The following is a 21,094-nucleotide window of genomic DNA, read 5'->3' on the forward strand; positions in this document are numbered from 1 at the left end:
GAGTATAGGGTGCCTACGGAGCATTCAGGTAGAGATGTCGAGAGGGATGTTGGATGCACAGGTTGGGGCTCATGAAAGAGATCTAGATTTGTGTGGTAGGGAGTACTAGTTCTCAACCCTAACCAGAGCTCCTCTCCTCCTGGCCTCCGAGCCTCATTTGTGGTTTAGTAGTGCCATGTGATAAGCTCTGGCTAATGGTCTATGCATGAAAGTGATGTATTTCCCTTTTAGTTGAAGCATTTAATTGCTTAAGGAAGACCTCCTCTGACCCCTTCCCCTTCAGGGTGATTATGGAGATTTTGTGATGAGAAGGTGAGGTTGCAAGCTCTAAAGCTGAATCACTGAGTCACCGTATGGAGGATAGTTTCTCTGGAGGGTCACCTGGACCTGCAGTGGATTCTGTGTGAGCAAGAAATAAACTTTTTCATGTTACACTACTGAGATTTTGGGATAGATTCTTACCTCACTTAAGCTAAGCTACCCTGCCTAATAGATGTGAGGTATAGATTAGGAAGCTGTCAGCATACACGTGATAGTATCAATAGAAGCCATGGGGATGGATAAGATCATCTAGGTACAGTTTGTAGAATGAGAATAAAACATTCTTAGAACTCTGAGGAATACCACTATTTAACAGGAAGGCAGAAAAAGTGGAGTCAGCTAAGGAAATTGCAAGGAAACAGTGACAGCAGTAATAGCACACATATGCTACTAGAAGCCAGGGAGGAAAAGAAGGAAGGAAAAGCTGTGGCCAACAGTACCAGGTGCTGCTGAGAGACAGGCTGAGTAAGATGAAGACTGGAAAGAATTGATTGAATTTGGAAATGAAGAGATCCTGATCTCTTTTGCTAAAACAGCTTGGGGTGTAGTAGTGGTGGGGAGTCAGACTTCAGTGGGCTAAAGAGTGAATGGAAATCCCTAGACCTACAGCAGATTAGATCTTTTAAAGAGATCCTCTCGTTAAAGAACACCAGCAAATCCTGGATAAAACATTTGAAACACCATAATTTAAAAATGCATGGCTGGGGACTTCCCTGGTGGCGCAGTGGTTAAGAATCCGCCTGCCAGTGCAAGGGACATGGGTTTGATCCCTGGTCCAGGAAGATCCCACATGCTGTGGAGCAACTAAGCCTGTGTGCCACAACTACTGAGCCTGAGCACCACAACTACTGAAGCCCATGCGCCTAGAGCCTGTGGTCCGCAACAAGAGAAGCCACCACAATGAAAAGACCGTGCACTGCAACGAAGAGTATCCCCCGCTCACTGCAACTATAGAAAGCCCGTGTACAGCAACGAAGACCCAACATAGCCAAAAATAAAAATCAATAAAATAAAATAAATTTATAAAAAAAAAATGCATGGCTGAACTAGATGTTGGAAATACTCAAAGATCAGAAAGAGAGAGTTGAGTGAGACCTGAAGCTAAGGTTTGCTCTGGGAATAGCCACCAATTTTTTGTGACCTGAAGATTGGGTCTGAAGGCCTTGTATGAGGTCAGGAAACCAAGTCTAAAGCCTGCACCAAAGTGGGAAATTGGATTGGACCCCCTGAAAGGGAACCCACAGTGGGTGAATCAGGAAAAATCATGCTGCATGGAAATGGTAGGGATCCTTGCTGTATCAGTTTTCTATCACAGTATAACAAATTATCACAAGTGTAGGTGGTTAAAACAGTACACATTGCTTTTCTCACAGTTTCTGTGGGTTAGAGGCTGGGACACAGCTTAATAGGGTTTTCTGTTTCAGGGTCTCACCGGGCTACAGTTCAGGTATTAGCTGGGGCCTTGGTTTCATCAGAGGCTTGACTGGGGAAAATCCACGTCCCCTATTTGCTGGACAAATAAATTTTCTTTCAGCTGTATAACTGAGGGCCCTGGTTGTCAGCTAGAGTCTGTCTTCAGGTCTAGAAGCTGCCTGCAGTTCCCTGCCATGTGGTCCTGTCCACAGGCAGTTCACAACCTGGCAGTTTGATTCTTCAAGGCCAGCAGGAGAGTCTCTCTCCAGCCTGCTAAGATGGAGTCTTAACACAACGTAATGTAGTGATCGGAGTGCAAGTCTAGAATCATGTTATCTTCCTCCAAACAAGGTTTCTTTTATTGCTTTTGCCAGCCACCTGGGGGCACCAGCAATCTGTGATCACCTTAATCCAAGTTCGGGGCTTGAGTTTTTACTGGGTCATCTGTTCACAGCAGGACACTGTTCATTAAGGACTGGTTATTTATTTATTTATTTTTGGCCACGCCCCGCAGCTTGCAGGATCTCAGTTCCCCAACCAGGGGTTGAACCCACGCCACAGCAGTGAAAGCCCGGAATCCTAACCTCTAGGCCACCAGGGAACTCCCAAGGGCTGGTTATTTGTCTTCATCTTTATTCCTAGAGTGCAGCTGACTGTGCGAATGGTAGTGGTGCTGGTAGGCAGTGGTGGTTTACTAGGGTCTCTATTCTTTTTTTTTTTTCTTCATATATTTTATTTTATTTATTTTTTTAACATCTTTATTGGGGTATAATTGCTTTACAATGGTGTGTTAGTTTCTGCTTTATAACAAAGTGAATCAGTCATACATAAACATATGTTCCCATATGTCTTCCCTCTTGCGTCTCCCTCCCTCCCACCCTCCCTATCCCACCCCTCCAGGCTGTCACAAAGCACCGAGCCAATATCCCTGTGCCATGCGGCTGCTTCCGACTAGCTATCTACCTCACTACGTTTGTTAGTGTGTATATGTCCATGACTCTCTCTCGCCCTGTCACAGCTCACCCTTCCCCCTCCCCATAACCTCAAGTCCGTTCTCTAGGAGGTCTGTGTCTTTATTCCTGCCTTACTCCTAGGTTCTTCATGACATTTTTTTTTTCTTAGATTCCATATATATGTGTTAGCATACGGTATTTGTCTTTTTCTTTCTGACTTACTTCACTCTGTATGACAGACTCTAGGTCTATCCACCTCATTACAAATAGCTCAATTTCGTTTCTTTTTATGGCTGAGTAATATTCCATTGTATATATGTGCCATATCTCCTTTATCCATTCATCCGATGATGGGCACTTAGGTTGTTTCCATCTCTGGGCTATTGTAAATAGAGCTGCAATGAACATTTTGGTACATGACTCTTTTTGAATTTTGGTTTTCTCAGGGTATATGCCCAGTAGTGGGATTGCTGAGTCATATGGTAGTTCTATTTGTAGTTTTTTAAGGAACCTCCATACTGTTCTCCATAGTGGCTGAACCAATTCACATTCCCACCAGCAGTGCAAGAGTGTTCCCTTTTCTCCACACCCTCTCCAGCATTTATTGTTTCTAGATTTTTTGATGATGGCCATTCTGACTGGTGTGAGATGGTATCTCATTGTAGTTTTGATTTGCATTTCTCTAATGATTAATGATGTAGGGTCTCTATTCTTAATGGGTCCTGAACTCCATCTTTTGTTCCTCTAGCCCTGTGAAGCGACCAAAAACATGACTAAGTGTCTTAGCCATGTCTTTCAGATGGGCAAATGCTCCCAGGACAAAAATGGTCCTGAGGGCTAACCTCACCTCTCTGAATTTCCACTCTCTCTCAGTTCTTGATCTGATGATTTCTCATGATCTCTTGGTGCTTTAACATTTTTTAATTTTTATTGGGGAGTATAGATGATTCCCAATGTTGTTAGTTTCTGCTGTACAGCAAAGTGAATCAGTTATACATATACATATGTCCCCTCTTTTTTAGGTTCTATTCCCATATAGGTCATTATGGAGAAGTGAGTAGAGTTCCCTGTGCCATACAGTATGTTCTTATTATCTATTTTATTTTATTCTATTTTTTTTGGGGGGGGGGAAGATAATCTTTTTAGTAGACTGTGCTGAAACAATTGGGAATTCATATGAAAAACAAGTCTTAAACTCTTTATTTCACACCATCTACAAATTATGTAACATATCCTTACCTGTGGGAGCTAAAATTACAAAACTTCTAGGTTAGGCAGAGATTTTGTTTTTTAATTTTTAATGGAGTATAGTTGATTTACAGTGTTTTTAGCTTCAGGTGTACAGCAGTGAATCAGTTATACATATACATATAGCCACTCGTTTTAGGTTCTTTTCTCATATAGGCCATTACAAAGTATTGAGTAGAGTTCTCCATGCTACATAGTAGGTTCTTATTAGTTATCTATTTTATAATATAGTAGTGTGTGTATGTCAATCCCAACCTCCCAATTTATCCCCCCCTCTCCCCCACACTTTCCCCCTGGGTAACCATAAGTTTGTTTTCTGCATCTGTGACTCTATTTCTGTTTTGTAAATAGGTTCATTTGTACCATTTTTTTAGATTCCACATATAAGCGATATCATATGATATTTGTCTTTGTCTGACTTACTTCACTCAGTATGACAATCTCTAGGGCCATCCGGTGCTTTAGTATTTTTAAGATATGTTTTATATTTCACCCAGATGCAAAAAATTTCTTCAGTAGGAGAGTTGGTCTGAATTACCTAGTCTACCATTACTGGAAGCAAATGTTACAGCATTTTGCATCTTAATTGCATTTAACCTCAGCAACAAAGTTGCAGGCATCTGAATCTTAATTTTCTTACTCCAACAAACAGAAAATTTACTTTTAAGCCAGGTACGTTTTATAATCTTAATAAAGAATAGAAAGGCTTTAGAATAAATCTTACAAAAAAAGGTACAGGACCTTAACAGAGGACATTAAAAATTTTAATGAAAAACACTATGACCCAATAAATGGAAGCATAATCCCTAATTTAATTACTTCCCCTGGTGTCATTTATAATGTCCCTCTATCTCCTGCATTTCCTGGAAACTGGAATTTACATCTTAAGTCCTGAGAGATTCAGGTTAAATACGTCTGGCTAGATTACATCACAGGTGATACTGTCTACTTCGTATTTCAGCAGATCAGGAAAGATATCTGGTTATTCCACCATGAATGATGCTAAGAATAGCCAGTGAATTAGTTAACTGACCACTTGATGGAATGATCTTCAGATTCTTATTAGTTGTCATGGATTAGAAATTATTTTTACGGTCATTACAAAATTTATGACAAAAGAACCCAACATTTCCCTTTTATCATTGACAAATGTAATCCATTTCTTTTGCTAATATGAAAATACTTCAAATCAATTGAACTTTTTCATACCATACATTTAAAAAAATAACTGTGATACTCTTGAGACTGCACAACCAATTACCATGCAGCCAATTTGTACATACCAAACCACATCCACCACATAGAAATGAATTTCTGGTATTCTGAAGGTAAAGATTTGGGGCTGTAGTCTGGCGTTTCCCCTCTAGGAAACCTGCTCAGCTTATTACCTCCTTTTCATTCCTGACTGGCTTCACTTTGGGTTGTGATACCATGCTCCTTGGGCACAGGTAAACAAACTCCTCCAGCACATCCTTGTCCAAAAGGAGCAGCATATGCTCTACAGCTGGCTGCAACAGTAAAGTCCAGGTGTCAGAGCATCGTGTTGGCTATCCATACAAACATGTTGTAAGTGTTGCTGTGAGTACAGGATGTCATTCATCTGGCTCCCTGGTTCTGGGGACTATGGGGCACACTGTCTGTCTCTGCTTGGATCTGATAGCCTTATGAGGAGACCCAGATGAAACTGTTCTCATTATGAAGTGACTGGCCAGAGGACTTTGACAGCCTCATGCCTAGCCTAGCTGCCTTTGCGAATGCAAAGAAGCAACTTTGTGGCTTATACATACTGGTGCTAATCTGTTAACTCACCAATTGTAGCTAGGCCTATAACTTCCCAACCCTTCTCTGGGTCATCCTTCAGCTTCTCTAACCTTTGGACCAGGTGTGTGAGGAAAGGCTTGGGGTTTTGCAGGACAATCATACCATGAAGATCTGAGGTAATAAAAACTGACAAGGGTTTCAGTCCGTGCTTGTGATTTCCACTTGTTCCTACCCGCTCCCATTTCACATCCACCTTCCCTTCTTAAATGCCTGCTCCATGCACGTCAAGCTCCTTCATCAGAAACAAAGATTAAGACCTTACAGAGATGGCTTAACCAGCTCCCGTGACAGCATAAAGTCAAATCCCTTACCTATAAACATATATCCTAGTAGCTCTGCTTCTTTGACTGAATGCTGACTGATACAGTTATGTACAAGGAAACTGATGAGGTTATTGAGACTACCTAAAATGGTGCTTGTCATTACACTCTCAAAACACCTAAAATCTGTACTGTATCACATATTCTTACTGCCTCTCCAGTAGATATTTAACTCCCTGAAGTAGGAACTTTTTATCTGTATGACCAGTGCAGGATTGTGCTTAGCACGGCAATTCTTTGTATAATGAATAATCTGGAACACCTCTGCTGACCCTATCAAAATCTCCTTTAAGTAACATCTTAATAATATCAGTCTGATTTCTATATAAGATGAATACATTAGCCATCAATAAATAAATAAATACTGACTTAAATGATTGTTATATAATTAAAACCTTAGGAAGTCAATGAAAATGGCAATTATCCATATGGTACATATTTTCAAATATTTCCTATTATGTAAGTTATCCATCTGTTTACAAGTAAATCCTTATACAAGTATGGGAGAATTAAATATAGACAAACCAATGGAAGGGCAGAATCTTCTAACTATCTGCTGGATTCTTCAGAGTGATTTTATGACACATTGAGTCCATAATATTTTCTGTTGACATACTACTAAAATGAAAATAAAATCAATGATATAATTTGATATACAAGATTTCCTTTAGTTATTTTAAGAATACTGAAAAGTTTTAAATTCTCCATAACCTGTCAGCAAGAAATAGCTTACCACTAAGTTTTATAAACAATATTATCAGCTCAATGACATCTTTAATTTTTACCCATATAATAAATGGTGAAATAACATTTCAGAAAATTATGCATCTTGAAAAACTTTGTTTCAACCGTCATTTTATTGTAAGATGGCTGAATTAATTCAAATTTAAACTCTAACTTGACAATTTTTAGTCAGGTACCAAACTTTATTCAAAGGAAACTGCTTATTCAAAAGTGATCATGGAACAACTCAAAATGCAGAGCAAGAAGGATGAGAGAAACATCTTCCTGGCCAATAGATTGTTTTAATTCTCTCATTACATGAAACTCAAACTTTTCATTTTTAGGAAAGGGAAACTAAATTCAGTATAGAGCAATACAGAAAGATTCTGTCACATAGACTAGTTTCCATTTAGTCAGTCAACTGTTTCTAGCTGTCTCAATTGGGACAGATGCATTTACAGAACTGGCTGTGCTTGAGCCTTCTTTGCAAGCAGCTTTAGATCTGCAATGCACTTGGCAATTGTCTCCTTCTCCTGTGATAAGGAAAGAGAAAGCTGGTTAGAACTTTTCAAATCATGGAAGGGTATAAACACTGTAATTCTAAAGGATACCTCCTATAAGAGGTTCCTCGGAATCTCAAGATGGAGTACTGGCTTAATATGATAGACTACAAAAAATTATTTAATTATTTAACATGGGGGAGATGCAAAATTTATTTTAAGCAAATGGAGGGAATTTAAAGTCCCCTGGCTCATAGCTTTCATCAGTGAAACCTGTTTAGAGGTTGAAGCTAGATACTCCTGTAACCATGTGCCACTGATGTTAGGTTTTACAGCTAACAGCTGCTTAAAAAAGACCAACCTAACAAACATTAGTAATAGAGAAATGTTAAGAAAGAATAAAAATAACTTTTAGTCTCTTTTGTATACTTTTGTCTTTTCAAGTTTCTTAAATAAGTATATAACTTTTATGTAAAAGACAGTTTATTTTAAAAAACCCAAGGCATTAAATGTTGACAGACCCTGTTTTTCTAGTCCTGCATGGTTATGCAGAAAATGATCAGAAACGCCTAAGTATACTATAAATCTAGGAAAGAAGAAATAAAGTCAAAAGTAAATAAAGAACATAAAATTTAAAAAGGAAATCACATTTAGGTAAAAAATAGAAAACATTTCTGTTCAAGACCAATGAATTAAGTGGCTGGGAAGAGGAAATGGCATGGAATGGAAATCATGGAATTATTCAGAAAATGGAAGAGGCTCAGAAGAAGACCTGTCCAGCCTCTGTTTTACAGAGAAATGAAATATGTTGCTTAATATTTCCCAAATGTTGGAACTTGAACATACGTCTGTTCAACGAGTGTTCTCAACCATCTTTCCACTCCTCTTGATCCATGAGGTGAGAGACTCTTTGGAAGCCAAACTTTGAGGAGGGAGGCAACCTACCAAGGCAGTTGTACAGCATCTTCTAGGTTACCACTAACCAGAAAAGTGAACCAGGACCACCCCAATGTCTCTAGGCTAAAGACTCCTTACCAGCTATTTTTATCCTGTCAGAGATATCAATACAACTCCAGAAGCTTCAAAACATCATGTACCTGCTGCGCAGAGATGCTCTGTACCACGTTCTTCTCCACCCAGTTTATCATGTGCTCTTGTTCCTTCTGACGTGTCATATTCTGCACAGAGATGTGATAGTCCAGGCGATTCTTTACCTCCTTGTATACTCTATGCAGTCGTTCCCGGTAAGCAACTTCCAAAGCCATGGCAATGTTATTCTGAAGAAAATTAAGAAGTGATGAAAACTGTTTGCACAGTTAAAGGATCACTTCCATTCTGAGGATTCTGCCCATTAGAATACCCATCATTACCTGTATTTTATGCAAAATTCATTTGTTTAATATGAATAGGTAACACATGCATGTGGTAGAAAAATTCTAACAGCATAGAGTAAAAATATATTTAAAAGTATATGCAGTAAAAAATAAGTCTCCTCCAGCCCCTCCATAGGCTACCATCTTCCTCTATTTCTTGTATTCTCTCCCAGAAATATTTAATAAACAAAACATAGGTATATGTACACACACAAACATCACTTTTACTGATTATGACACAAAGACCCACCTTAATTTTAAAAGTTACATTGGATTCTACTATTTTGGTGTCTCATAATCCATAATTTATTTAAGCTCTATTAATAGATTAGGTTGCTTCCAATTCTTTAACAAATAATGCTGCTGCGTATATTGTATGTGTCTTTGCACTTATGTGTGAATACTTGCTGGGTCAAATAATAGCTAATAACTGTTGAGTACCTACTATGTTCTAAACACTGTGTGTCAATTCAATTAAATCTTAAAATCACACCATAGGATAGTTACTATTATTATACTCATTTTACAGTGAGGAAGAAACAGAGGCAGATGCTAAGGAATTTGTCCAAGGTTATAGAGCAAATGAACTGTGAAGCCAAGACCTGACTACAAGGAGTCAGGCTACAAAGCCCAGGCTCTTAAAGATCCATTTTAACTTGTGATTAACACTGTCCAATTCCACAGAAAAGTTGTACTGCTTCATACTCTCACCAGCAACACAAATGCTTGTTACTCTAAACCCTGGCCAATGGTGTTTATAAAACATTTTACTCTCGACTATTCTGATAAGCAGAAAAAAATATCAATTTTAATTGTCATTCTCTAAGGAGAAAATTTACATATTTAGAAGCCATTTACATTTACTTACATCTTTATAAATTGTGCATGTCCTACACCTAGTTTTCTACTGGGATGTTGGTCTATCCTAAGGTAACTACTCTTTTGTGGCATATGGAATGCATGTGTTCTTCCTAGTTTGTCTCTTAACTTTGTTTATGGTAACTTCTACATGTAAAGCTTAAATTTTTAATGAGAGCAACTTAATTTTTCCTCTTATAGTTCCTGGATTTTTAAAAATTGAAGTATAACTGACATACAATATTACATTAATTTCAGGCATACAAACACAATGATTCGGTATTTGTATATATTGTGAAATGATCACCACAATGGGTCTAGTTAACATACGTCACCACACACGTTTCTGCATTTTGTTGTCTTTATTAGAAAGGCTTTGCCATTCCAAGGGTATTGTATTGTTTTTCATGTTCTCTTTTTCTACTTTTATGGTTTCATTTCTTATCTAAAGATCTTTAATTCATCTTAAATTTGTTTTGGTATAAGGCAGAAAGTAGGAAAACAACTCTGTATCTACAAAGATACCCGTCTGTCTTTCCCCTCTAAGATGAAAATGCCACCGATCTAAACTACCTTATGAGTTTAGGTCTATCTCTAGACCCTCTCTCTCAAGTGCTGTGCCAATCTGACTTTCTATTCATGTAGTGTGCCAAGCTATTTATTTAAAGTTCCTTTACAATTTTGAGCTTTAATATTTGGTAGGACTGTTCACTACTTCTCTTTTTCAGAATACTCCTGAATATTTTTTACTTTTTCTAGTAATAATCAATTTGTTCAAGTCCCAACACCCCCTACTCCTAGTCTATTAGTATTTTCTTTCTAGGAATGTGTAAAATTTAGAGATTAAAGTAGGGAGAATTTGATATCCTTATATTATTGAGTCTAGGTTCTCAGAACCTTATACCTCACAAGCATTTCACATTTTTCAAAGTAAAAAGACTCTATTTCTAGTTAAGTTACTCCTAGGTATCTCTTCCTAAATGGTTTACCTTTTTCTCTTATATTTTCTAACTGATATTTATATACAGAAGGCTACTGATTTTGTTTATTAGATATTAATTTTGTACCCAAATACCTTACTGAATTTGCTTATGGTTTTAAGAGTTACGTTGATTCTCTCAGCTTTCTGAGGTATATAATCAGGTAATCTGTAAGTAAGGATAACTTTATGTTATCTATTTTTTATACTTCTTATTTTTCTCTTCTCTAATATCAGCTACTACTGCCAGAATAACATTGAATTAGTAATGGTGACAGGTATATTGTCATCTTCTAGTCTGTAATGAGAATGCTTATAGGTCTGCCTATTTTATATAAAGGCTTCAGATATTAATCTCAAGTAGGCCCTTAATACTTCTAGGTACATCTTTTTTTTTTTTTTTAGTCCATTCACTCTCCTGTTCTTTCTCCTGAAATCTCTAGTATATCTCCTTGACTACTTTCCTTTTCAACAAATGACCTACCTTCCTATTTCACTGAGAAAAAGGAAACAAAGAACTTCACAAACTTCTACCACCATATAAACCAATCTACCTGGACCCATACTCACATACTTTGCCTTCCTTTAACTATGGCTGAACTGTCTCTGCTCTTGAAGCCAACCCTTCCACCTGTGTATTCTAAACTCTCTAGCCTACTGAAGGACATGGCTCCAGCAAATTCCTCCCTACTCCCACCCCTTTCTTGCATCAATTTTTCTCTCTCTACTAACTTCTATCAGATGCTAACATGTAGTTATACTTTCCATCTTTTAAAAAATCTCTCTTGATTACTACATCCTACCTTCTGAGCTACTGAGCCATTTCTTTGCCCAATACAGTAAAACTCCTTCACAATTTTGACAGTGATCTATACTCAGACTCCAATTTCTTTTCTTCCATTTTTTTTTTCCTTCAACTTACTCAAATAGCCCTTACCAAGGTCACCAACCTCCATGTTGCTAAATCCTATGCCAAATTCTTAGACCCTTACTACTTGACCATAAGTAGGGCAACTACAAATTAAAATAATCCTTGTTTCCTCCAGTTATTTTCTTTCATGTTCCAGTCTTACAGCTGTGCCTCTTGTAAGCTCACGATTCCCTCATCTCCAGTCTGGAATTCTTCCCAGTGATTCCAGACTCATATATCTAATGGTCTACCTAACAACTCTATTTGGCTAACTCACTGGCATTTCGAACCAATGCATACAAGATTGAAGGCTACTTTCAACAAGGCAATCAGAGTCGCCCTTCAAAACACGAGCAAGATCATATCACTCCTCTGCCTAAAAGATTCAATGACTTTCTCTCTCATTCTGAGTACAAGTCAAAGTTCTCATAGAAGCCTATAAGACTTTACATGACCTAGCCCTTGGCCACTCCCTGCCTTGCTTCCTTTACCTTCCTCCTCACTCATTCCACTTCAGCTACAGTGGCTTCCTTACTTTTCCTTGTCTATACCAAGCAAGCTTCCAGGATTAAGGCCCTTGCAATTGTTCTTCCCTCTGCCTGGAATACTATTTCCTCAGAAATCCACACAGCCTGAACCATCACTTTGACAGGTCTCTATTCAAATATCACATTAGAAGCCTTTCTAGCCTGCCCAATAAAAACAGTAACTCCCTCCTTCTAAAATCTCTTTTCCTTTAACATAAGTTCATTATTCCACATGTACTTCATACCAGTTGACATTCACATCTGCTTAATTATTTTTCTCCTGTCCTTCTCTCAAGCCCTGGCTAGGAGAGACCCCAGGAAGGCAGACTTTGTTTTGCTCTCTGCTGTATTCCCAGCACCTTGCCTCGACCAGTGTCCACATATAAAATATACCTATTAAATATTTCATAAATAAATAAAAATTTTAATGACTATCATTTGAATCTTATAAAAAAGCTACATCTTCAAAAGCCAGATTTTGTTTGTGCATACATAGTTTCTATGAGGCAGGAAGCATTTAGATTGTAACCTAAATCTGCACGGAAAGATATTTTAAAAATTTCTGAGGATTTCAAACATTTATGTGCTTAAGAATCTCTCAGGATCCTATTTTAAAAAAAATACAGACTCTTGGATAGCTCCTAACAGAGGTTCTAATCTCACAGGTCTTGGAATGGGTCCAAAAATTTGCATCAAAGATGACTGGTGCACATGGTACCGAGACTACACTAGGAAATACTGGCCCAAACCCTTAATATTTCAGATACTTATTTTACCTTAGCACCTAATTTTTCATTTCATAGGTGTTTCTATACATAAAATTTCAATATAAGCTCATCTCACTTTAAATATCAGGCATAAAGTACTAGGCTCAAAGTAATTAACAACAAAATGCTTGAACACGTTCCTAAAGTTGTTTTAGAAACTAAATATTTTAGAATCTAATTATGCTTTGATCATAGTAAAAAGCTCTCCGGCCATCTGAATCTGCTTTGTGAATCTGGAATGTAAGGTATCAGATTTTCTTATAGCAAGTATGTTAAGTAAGACTTTCTTATAGTGAGCATGCATGAAATGCACAGCATGTATTTAACCTACTGTATTTTACAGTGAATGCCATTTTTTAATCTGCTATAACTTAATGAATTATTTTCCCTCTGTGTGGACTCAAAATGTGTCCTTTTATACTTTTTACTCTTTCTAGTTTTAGAGTAATAATTCTAGTTATTTTTCTACTGGATAGGTCCACTGTATAGTTAATAGCTGTAACTGCTATTTAGACCCCCACCCAAATATTCTCTTTTCTAAACAAAATATGCTCAACTTATCCAACTATTCCTCATAAGATTCTAATTTTTTGTGTTAAATGCACACAAATGAGTAACTTCACTTGCCTTAGAAAGTTCTGAAACCTACCCTCTGGACATCAAAAAGGTAATGGCGCTTTTGAACCAGTGCCTGATGTGACTTCTCCAGATCAATTGCATCTTGGATTTGTCTGATGGAAGCCTGTTTCGCTTCTTCCAGTTCGGCAATTTTTTGCTGCAATTATGATATTTACAACAAAGATCAGTGAAAGTACCAAGGGTAATAAAAAAGTTTCATTTTATGCTTCCTCGAAGTCATACCCCTCATTTGTGAAAACACCCACACATAGGGAGAACTATACAAATCCGTGAAAAGAGTTGCCAAAAATAGCTATGCAGTATCTTGTTGAATGAACAACACTATGGAAAAGCTGGAGAAAGTTTGGTAGATTTTTAAAACTTGATCTCAAGTTAGTAATAACATTAACACTTATAACCGAAATCATTATAATTAGATTCATTTCTATATGCTCTGCCCCTATCATTCGTACCAAAAACAACACTTGATGGCTTTGACACGATTACTACGGTCTAAAATGGGAAATAAGGTTTATGGTTCTTACCTCATTGAGTTTATCAGCAAATTCACCAATAGAGGCACCATATTTTTTAACTACATAGATAAGCACCCCTATTGCTGAAATGGCAGAGAAGGTCTCTGCAGTTATCACATATATTTCTTTGGAGAGTAAATATAAGATAAGCCCAGTTCCGAGCACGTAGGGTCCTAAAAGAAGAAAAAGTTATTTTATGATGGATATGCTATGTCTAAAAGGGGAAGACAGAGATACTTCTGTACTTAATTAGTTGAAGGCAAAGTTAATCATGATTTTAAATAATCAGATTCAAAGACGGAACACTAGATGAGAACCAGTATGGTAGGGTTGCAAGAACAAGGATCTGGACCCATGGAAATCTGACTCTGCAACTTATAAAACACTGAGCAATATAGATGATCTCTGAGCTTAGTTTCCTTAACTGTAATATGGGAATAGTACCTTCCTCATAGGGTTGATGAAATTGAGAAATAATGTATATTAAGTATCTGGTACAATTGCTCAACTAACAGGAAGTATTTTATAAAGATGTCAAGTTACTTCCAGAAGTAATTTGTGCAGCAAAATATACTATTTATTGCGTGGGGACATTGGTCAGAATAAAATTTATCCACTCTTGCCTATTTACTGAATAGGAACCTGACACTGGAAATAAGCAAACAAAACAGATACAACTATGAAGCATGTATGTAAAAGAACTAAATAGGATTCTCAACTCCTGTAGTGTCTTATTATAATGCTTCAAATATAGCCATCTTTTTCTTTAACCAGGCCATGAATTCTGAAAGGACACAAACCATAAGGTACATTTCTTTAGGATTTTCCTCTATGCCTCATTAGATGCTAGGTAAGGTCAAAGCAGGTCTTTGGGGAAGCAGTTTACAATGTTTTTGAGCAATACAGGTACCAAAGGATGTTAGGATGTACTATGAGAATAAAAGGGTTACATTCTCAAATATATTTTACCCAGTTTCCCATACAAAGTTTCAACAGTTCATTTTTTAAAAAAAATTTGCCTTCAATGTATAAATTTTAAATGTGAATTGATAAGAAAGGCCTATCATATGTAGCATTTTTATCAGCTATGGAGGTCTGAGGAAATTAATGTTTCTTGCAATTTTAGTCTACCTTAGGCCACTCCCTGGAGAGATTAAAAAAAAAAAACTTTGGTTTTCAATGTTTCATGGTCATAGCAATATTTGGGAACAGCAAGAGAGGCAGTGCATGTAGTAGAAAGAACACTAAACTTAACTGTAGAACCTGTGTTTAAGTCCAACTCAGTCACTAAAGGAGAATAAATCTCAGCAAATTCTTTGTTTTCTAGTTCCGGGTAATAAAAATGTCTTCATAGGGCTTCCTGGTGGCACAGTGGTTGAGAATCCACCTGCCAACGAAGGGGACACTGGTTCGAGCCCTGGTCCGGGAAGATCCCACATGCCGCGGAACAACTAAGCCCGTGCGCCACAACTACTGGGCTTGTGCTCTACAGCCTGCGAGCCACAACTACTGAGCCTGTGTGCCTAGAGCCCATGCTCTGCAACAAGAGAAGCCGCCACAGTGAGAAGCTGGCGCACCGCAACAAGGAGTAGCCCCTGCACATCACAACTAGAGAAAGCCTGCAAGCAGTAATGAAGACCCAATGCAGCCAAAAATAAATAAATAAATTTATTAAAAAAAAGAAAGTCTCGGGCTTCCCTGGTGGCGCAGTGGTTGAGAGTCCGCCTGCCGATGCAGGGGACACGGGTTTGTGCCCTGGTCTGGGAAGATCCCACATGCCGTGGAGCGGCTGGGCCCGTGAGCCATGGCCGCTAAGCCTGCGCGTCTGGAGCCTGTGCTCCAGACAGTACAGCAAAAAAAAAAAAAAAAAAAAAAAAAAAGTCTTCATAGAACAGTTGTATGGATTAAATAAAGTGAAAGCATATAGTATTATAAAAATGTAAGGTTTCAGTACAGTTTATGCCTTTTTATTTATTTATTTTAAATAAAATTATTTATTTATTCATTTGGCTGCGTTGGGTCTTCGTTGCTGTGCGCGGGCTTTCTCTAGTTGCGGCACGCAGGCTTCTCACTGCGGTGGCTTCTCTTGTTGCGGAGCAGGGCTCTAGGTGTGCAGGCTTCAGAGCACAGGCTCAGTAGTTGTGGCACACGGGTTTAGTTGCTCCGTGGCATGTGGGATCTTCCCGGACTAGGGCTTGAACCTGTGTCCCCTGCATTGGCAGGCGGATTCTTAACGACTGCGGCACCAGGGAAGTCCCTATGCCTTTTTAAAAGGAAAAAAAAAACCTGATTAACATGGCCCAGCTCTTTTTTTGTAATTATACATACAACACAGAGTCTCTATTGCCTTACCTGGCTTTATTTTAATCCACAGCTCTTTCTATCATTACCTGAAAATGTATTATACTCAATTTTGGTTTTTTTGGCCGCTCTGTGCGGCTTGCAGGATCTTAGTTCCTTGACCAGGGATGGAAGCCGGGCCCCTGCAGTGAAAGCACCGAGTCCTAACCACTGCACCGCCAGGGAATTCCCCAGTTACTCATTTCCTTATTGTCTATCCTACAAAAGAATGTATGTTTCATGATGGCAGGCACTTCAGTTCACCACTGTATGCCTAGAACAGTGCCTAGCATACAGCAGGCAGTCAATAAATTTGGCGTAACAAGAAATGGAGACAATGTTATAAAATCAAGTTAAAATCCCAAACAAATTTATTCCAAAGACAAGTTAAAGCAACCAAATCAATTCTTCTATTGAATCACTTCCACACTTTACTTTAAAAACAACTGACTTGATTTTTCTGGTACATGTGGAAGAGGTTAAGAGACCACTAAAACGCTAGATTAACATAAACCATACCATCTAAACATACTATCAAACATTGGGCAAATGCTCACCTGTTACACCAGTTTTAGGATAAAGGAACTGGAAAAATTCCTCAGGGATCAGCCCAAAACGAACTTTTCCTCCATATTCAGGAAGAGGTGGTACAGGGGCAAGACTTGGCTGCCCTTTGTGAAAGATCCTTGTTGCCTGCAATACCCTACAGGTAGGAATTACACAAATTTAAAGCCTATTCTTTAAAGAGAACACAATGTATGAACAACTGTAGAAAAGAACAAATAGGGATGAGGATTGAGGCTGTTTCCCACTGTCTTAATGGGAACAGAACAGACCAAGGACAGGAAGGTTAGGGTCCCATAATTAGCTGTGTGATAAGGGGAAACAACTTACTTAAAGCTGTATGTAACCTTCCACCCAATACTAGAATCCCTTCTGTTAAGTCTTACGGGTCATCTGTCTAGCACTTTATATGTCTATTACTAGCAATGAATTATGTAAGAACATAGACTCTGCAGCGAGACTATCTGGGTTCAAATTTTAATTTATGCTTTTGTAGTCTCTGATTTCTCTAAAGTAAAGTAGGAACAAAGAATATGACCTTAGAGGGTTGCTGTGAGGATTAACTGAGTTAATAAATGTAAAGTATATAGAATAGTGCTTGGCATATGGTAAAGTTTTATGTAAGCGGTTAGCTATTACATGTCCACTGTGTTGTGAGCTCCCTGATGGCAAGAACTTTGACCTTTTTGAATATTCTCTGTATTGGGGTGCTAAATAACCACTAAGTGAAACATGCTTTTTCAGTGTTGGATAGCTCTAACTATGATCATCCTTTGAATTGAACTGCTACATACATCCTTGAAACCTCTATCCATTGGTTCTAATATTATTCTTCTATGTAAGTTAACACTCATGTATCTGCGTTAAACATCTCAGTTCCTTCACAATCCTGACTGTCCACAAGCAGCAAACTGGTTTTGTTTACAAAAATGAAGTATACAGAACTGAACACAATACTGAACTGAAATATAGCTTGACTAATTCATTCATCCTACAAATATCAATACATATTGAGAACTTGCTATTGCCATCGCTGGGCTTGAACCACTGTACTATTATCATGGATCTGCGAACTATTCTGATCTTTAAAGTAGCCTAAGATTGTATCTGTAGCAGTTACAGCATACTGCTACATAGATTCTGATGAAATAAAATCCTCTAGCCTTTTCATATCTGCTGTCGAGCTAAATCCCCTTCAAATTCTAAGTATGTTTTTGTCCCTCCCCTCCCCTCTCTCTTATCTCCTTGCAATGTAAGAGTTTACATTATTTCATTGATTATTGTTCACTGCCTGTCTTTTGAATATTATTTCTGCTTCCCAATGTATTGAGTTACCTCACCAACTTTTGAAATCTGAGAATCATGCTCAAGATTCTTTCATTTTAATCAGGGTTTCTAAACCTCAGCACTATTGACATTTTCAACTACTGACAACTCTTTGTTGTGGAAGGCTGTTCTGTGCACTTAGAATAATTAGGAGGATCACTGTGGCCTTTGTACACCAGATGCCAGTAGCATCCCCCCTCCTACCCAGTGGTGACAACCAAAAAGTGTCTCCAGACATTGCCAAAAGTCCCTTGGAGGGCAAAACTGCCCCAGGTTGAGAACCACTGACTTAAATCATAGCACTAAAGAACTTGCTTTAGGGGAACACAAATCCTCTCCCTAACTGGCTGTCTCACTTCAAGCCCTCATCTACTCCTGCCTAAACAAGTAAGTAACCCAAAATCTGTTCTCTTGGCTCTTCCTCAAATACCCCTTGAACCTAGCCCCCTCCCTGCTGCTTTGAAAGTTTTTAAAATGCAAATTTGACTTTAAAACTCTTCAACAGGCTCTCTCCTGCCCACAGAAAACAAACTACTTAATACAGCATACGTGATTCAGCACCTGTCAAATTTTATATCCTCATCTTCCTTCATTCTCCTGCTCTCCAGCCATATGGAACTACTTACAGCTTTCAAAAACAAACAAACAAAAAAAAACAAAAAAACCCTCATGCTGCTCCTTCTGCCTGGTATACCTTTCACTTAATGACTGCCAAGACCAACCAGCCTTCAGAACATCTTGAGTATATCCTTTATAAAGGCCTTCCAATCTTGGGTTGACAATTACTCACTCAACAAAACATTTACTGACTTTCTGCTTATATTAGGCACCGGGAGTTTAACAATAAGCAGACAAAGTCCCAGCCTCTGACATTCTAGTGGGGGTTTGGGAAGTGTTGAGTGTATAGGTCCATACACAATTTCAGACAGTTGTAAGTGCCATGAAGAAAAACAGGTGAAGGAAGGGGCTAAGGAGCAATGGAGTGAGGGAAAGGCTTTTTTGGTAGATCAGATGACATTTGAGCCAATGACCTGGGGAAAAGAGAGAAGAGCAAGTACAAAGGTCCTGAGGCAACAATAAGCTTGGCAGTTTTCAGAGGAATAGCAAGAAGGCCAGTAAGGCTAGAGAATGAGCTTAAAAGAGAATGTAAGAAGGTAAATCAAGAGGTAGGATGGGGTCAACTCATGTTGAACTTTCTGTGTTAAGGTAAGTTTGGATTTGATTTCAAGTGGGATGGGCAGCTCTAGAGGGTTCTGCAGGGGAAGGGTGGGGGGACTGACAGAATCCCTGTGGCTATTGTGAGGATGGCCTGTAATGGGACAAGAATATAGATTCAAGGAGACTAGTTAGGAGACAACTGAAATAGCCTAGGTGAAACGTGATGGTGGTTCACACTCCAGTAGCAGTAGTAGTGGAAGAAGTGGTCAGAGTCTGGATATCATCTGGAGAAAGAGCCTTACTAATGCATTAGACATGAAATGTGAAAGAGAAATCAAGGATGTTCCTTGCATTTTGTATATGTATTTATTATCTATATTACAATTATTTACTTGTCTATATGGAATCTTTCTTCTCTGAGAAGTTGGAAGAAGCCAATTATAGCCTCACTTTATTGCTTATACAAAAATTACAGATAAACCAAAGCCACTTTTTCAAGCTACAGGATTGTTATCAAATTTTTCAAGATTTAGGACTAAGTCTGGAAGTAAAAAGAGAAATCCCAAAGAAAACTGACGTTTTATGAAATATCAGTAACACCTTCTAATATTTACTAAGCACATACTATGTACCAAGCACTGTTTTTAGGGTTCCCAGGAATTAATTCCCTTAATTTTCACAATCCATAATGTACTATTCTATTTTGCAGAAGGGGAAATTAAGGTCCCACAGTAAGGTCCCACTTGTAAGTGGAGGAGCCCGGTGTACCCTCTTTCAGCTTTGGAATCCTCACTGTAAACTACCACTTTATAGCTGCCTCCTCTGGTAGACTGTGCGTGAGGTCCACGAAGGCAGGTACTTAACCTTACTCATTTTTTTTATGTTCGGTTATGTGCGTGGCAAGATAAATATCTACTGAAACGACGAATAATTTCTCTGACCTGACAGTAAAAGCTGGAATCTGGGAGGCAAATTAAAAACAACATGCTTCATTGTTTTATTTAACAAAACTTGTCCTAGGGTATGCAATCTAGTAACCCCGACTAGGGATGCCGCAGCTGTGCCTAGCTGAAGGTCACAAGGGAGAGGGGCGGGGCTTAGGGGACACCAAAACCAGTTTCTAGTTTAGTTAGAACACATTAAGTGACACAACGGTGTTCCAGGCAGTAACAGGAGCACACGTTTGAATGAGACTTGAAGCGTTCCAAAATAACCTAAAGAAAGGTAATTACCGGCCCAAAGCTAAGAACAGATTACCCAGAAATGAAATAGGTGATAAAACAAGGACAAAAGGGAGTATTACACCCCTTACACTTACCCTGGACCGAGGAGGGCTGCGTTCTTCAGAGAGGGAGCTAGAAATACACAAGGCACAGGTTAGCAAGGTCACCGTGAAATCTGGTTTGCCCCTTCCTCGGTCCCCGCGGAGCCCAATCACTAAGGCCATGCGTCCCCCATTCCTATCCCCCGAGACCCCACACTCTCCTTCTGAGCGGCACTAATCAACTCTCCACGCAGGCCCAAATCCCGCCGCGCCTTTCATCCCCTTTCCTCCCACCCGCTCCAAGTAACCCTAGACGCGCTGGTTTGCAATCACTCTGCTAGCCTGGACTAGGGTCTGTACCTCTCACCTGCTGCGGTGGCGGCAGAAAGTACCACCCGGGACAGCATTGTCAGATAGCGTCCACACAACAGTCTTCGCGCCCCAGTGACCGCTACAGGAGACTCTGTCAGGGGCAGAAACAAGATGGTCGCTCACAAGTCTCGCGAGAAGAGAACATCGTGCCCTTTTCATCAACTTCCGGTCTTTTTTTTTTTTTTTTTTTGCGATTAGAAGCA

The 21,094-nt window shown here is 38.8% G+C and overlaps 1 protein-coding gene across 1 annotated transcript; it reads right to left on the bottom strand.

Annotated features, from left to right (window-relative positions):
* Window positions 1-6,914: 6,914 nt before the first annotated feature.
* On the bottom strand, window positions 6,915-21,015 carry ATP5PB (ATP synthase peripheral stalk-membrane subunit b). Its single transcript, XM_082833263.1, has 7 exons — window positions 20,887-21,015; window positions 20,574-20,610; window positions 16,765-16,910; window positions 13,877-14,040; window positions 13,363-13,488; window positions 8,397-8,576; window positions 6,915-7,332 (listed from the first exon to the last, which is right to left on the bottom strand). The coding sequence occupies exons 1-7, from the start codon at window positions 20,924-20,926 to the stop codon at window positions 7,255-7,257; spliced, it is 771 nt and encodes a 256-aa protein (XP_082689389.1). The 5' UTR covers window positions 20,927-21,015; the 3' UTR covers window positions 6,915-7,254.
* Between the last annotated feature and the right edge of the window lie 79 nt (window positions 21,016-21,094).

Source organism: Leucopleurus acutus, assembly GCF_964270905.1.
Source record: "Leucopleurus acutus genome assembly, chromosome: 2".
NCBI classification, from domain to species: domain Eukaryota; kingdom Metazoa; phylum Chordata; class Mammalia; order Artiodactyla; family Delphinidae; genus Leucopleurus; species Leucopleurus acutus.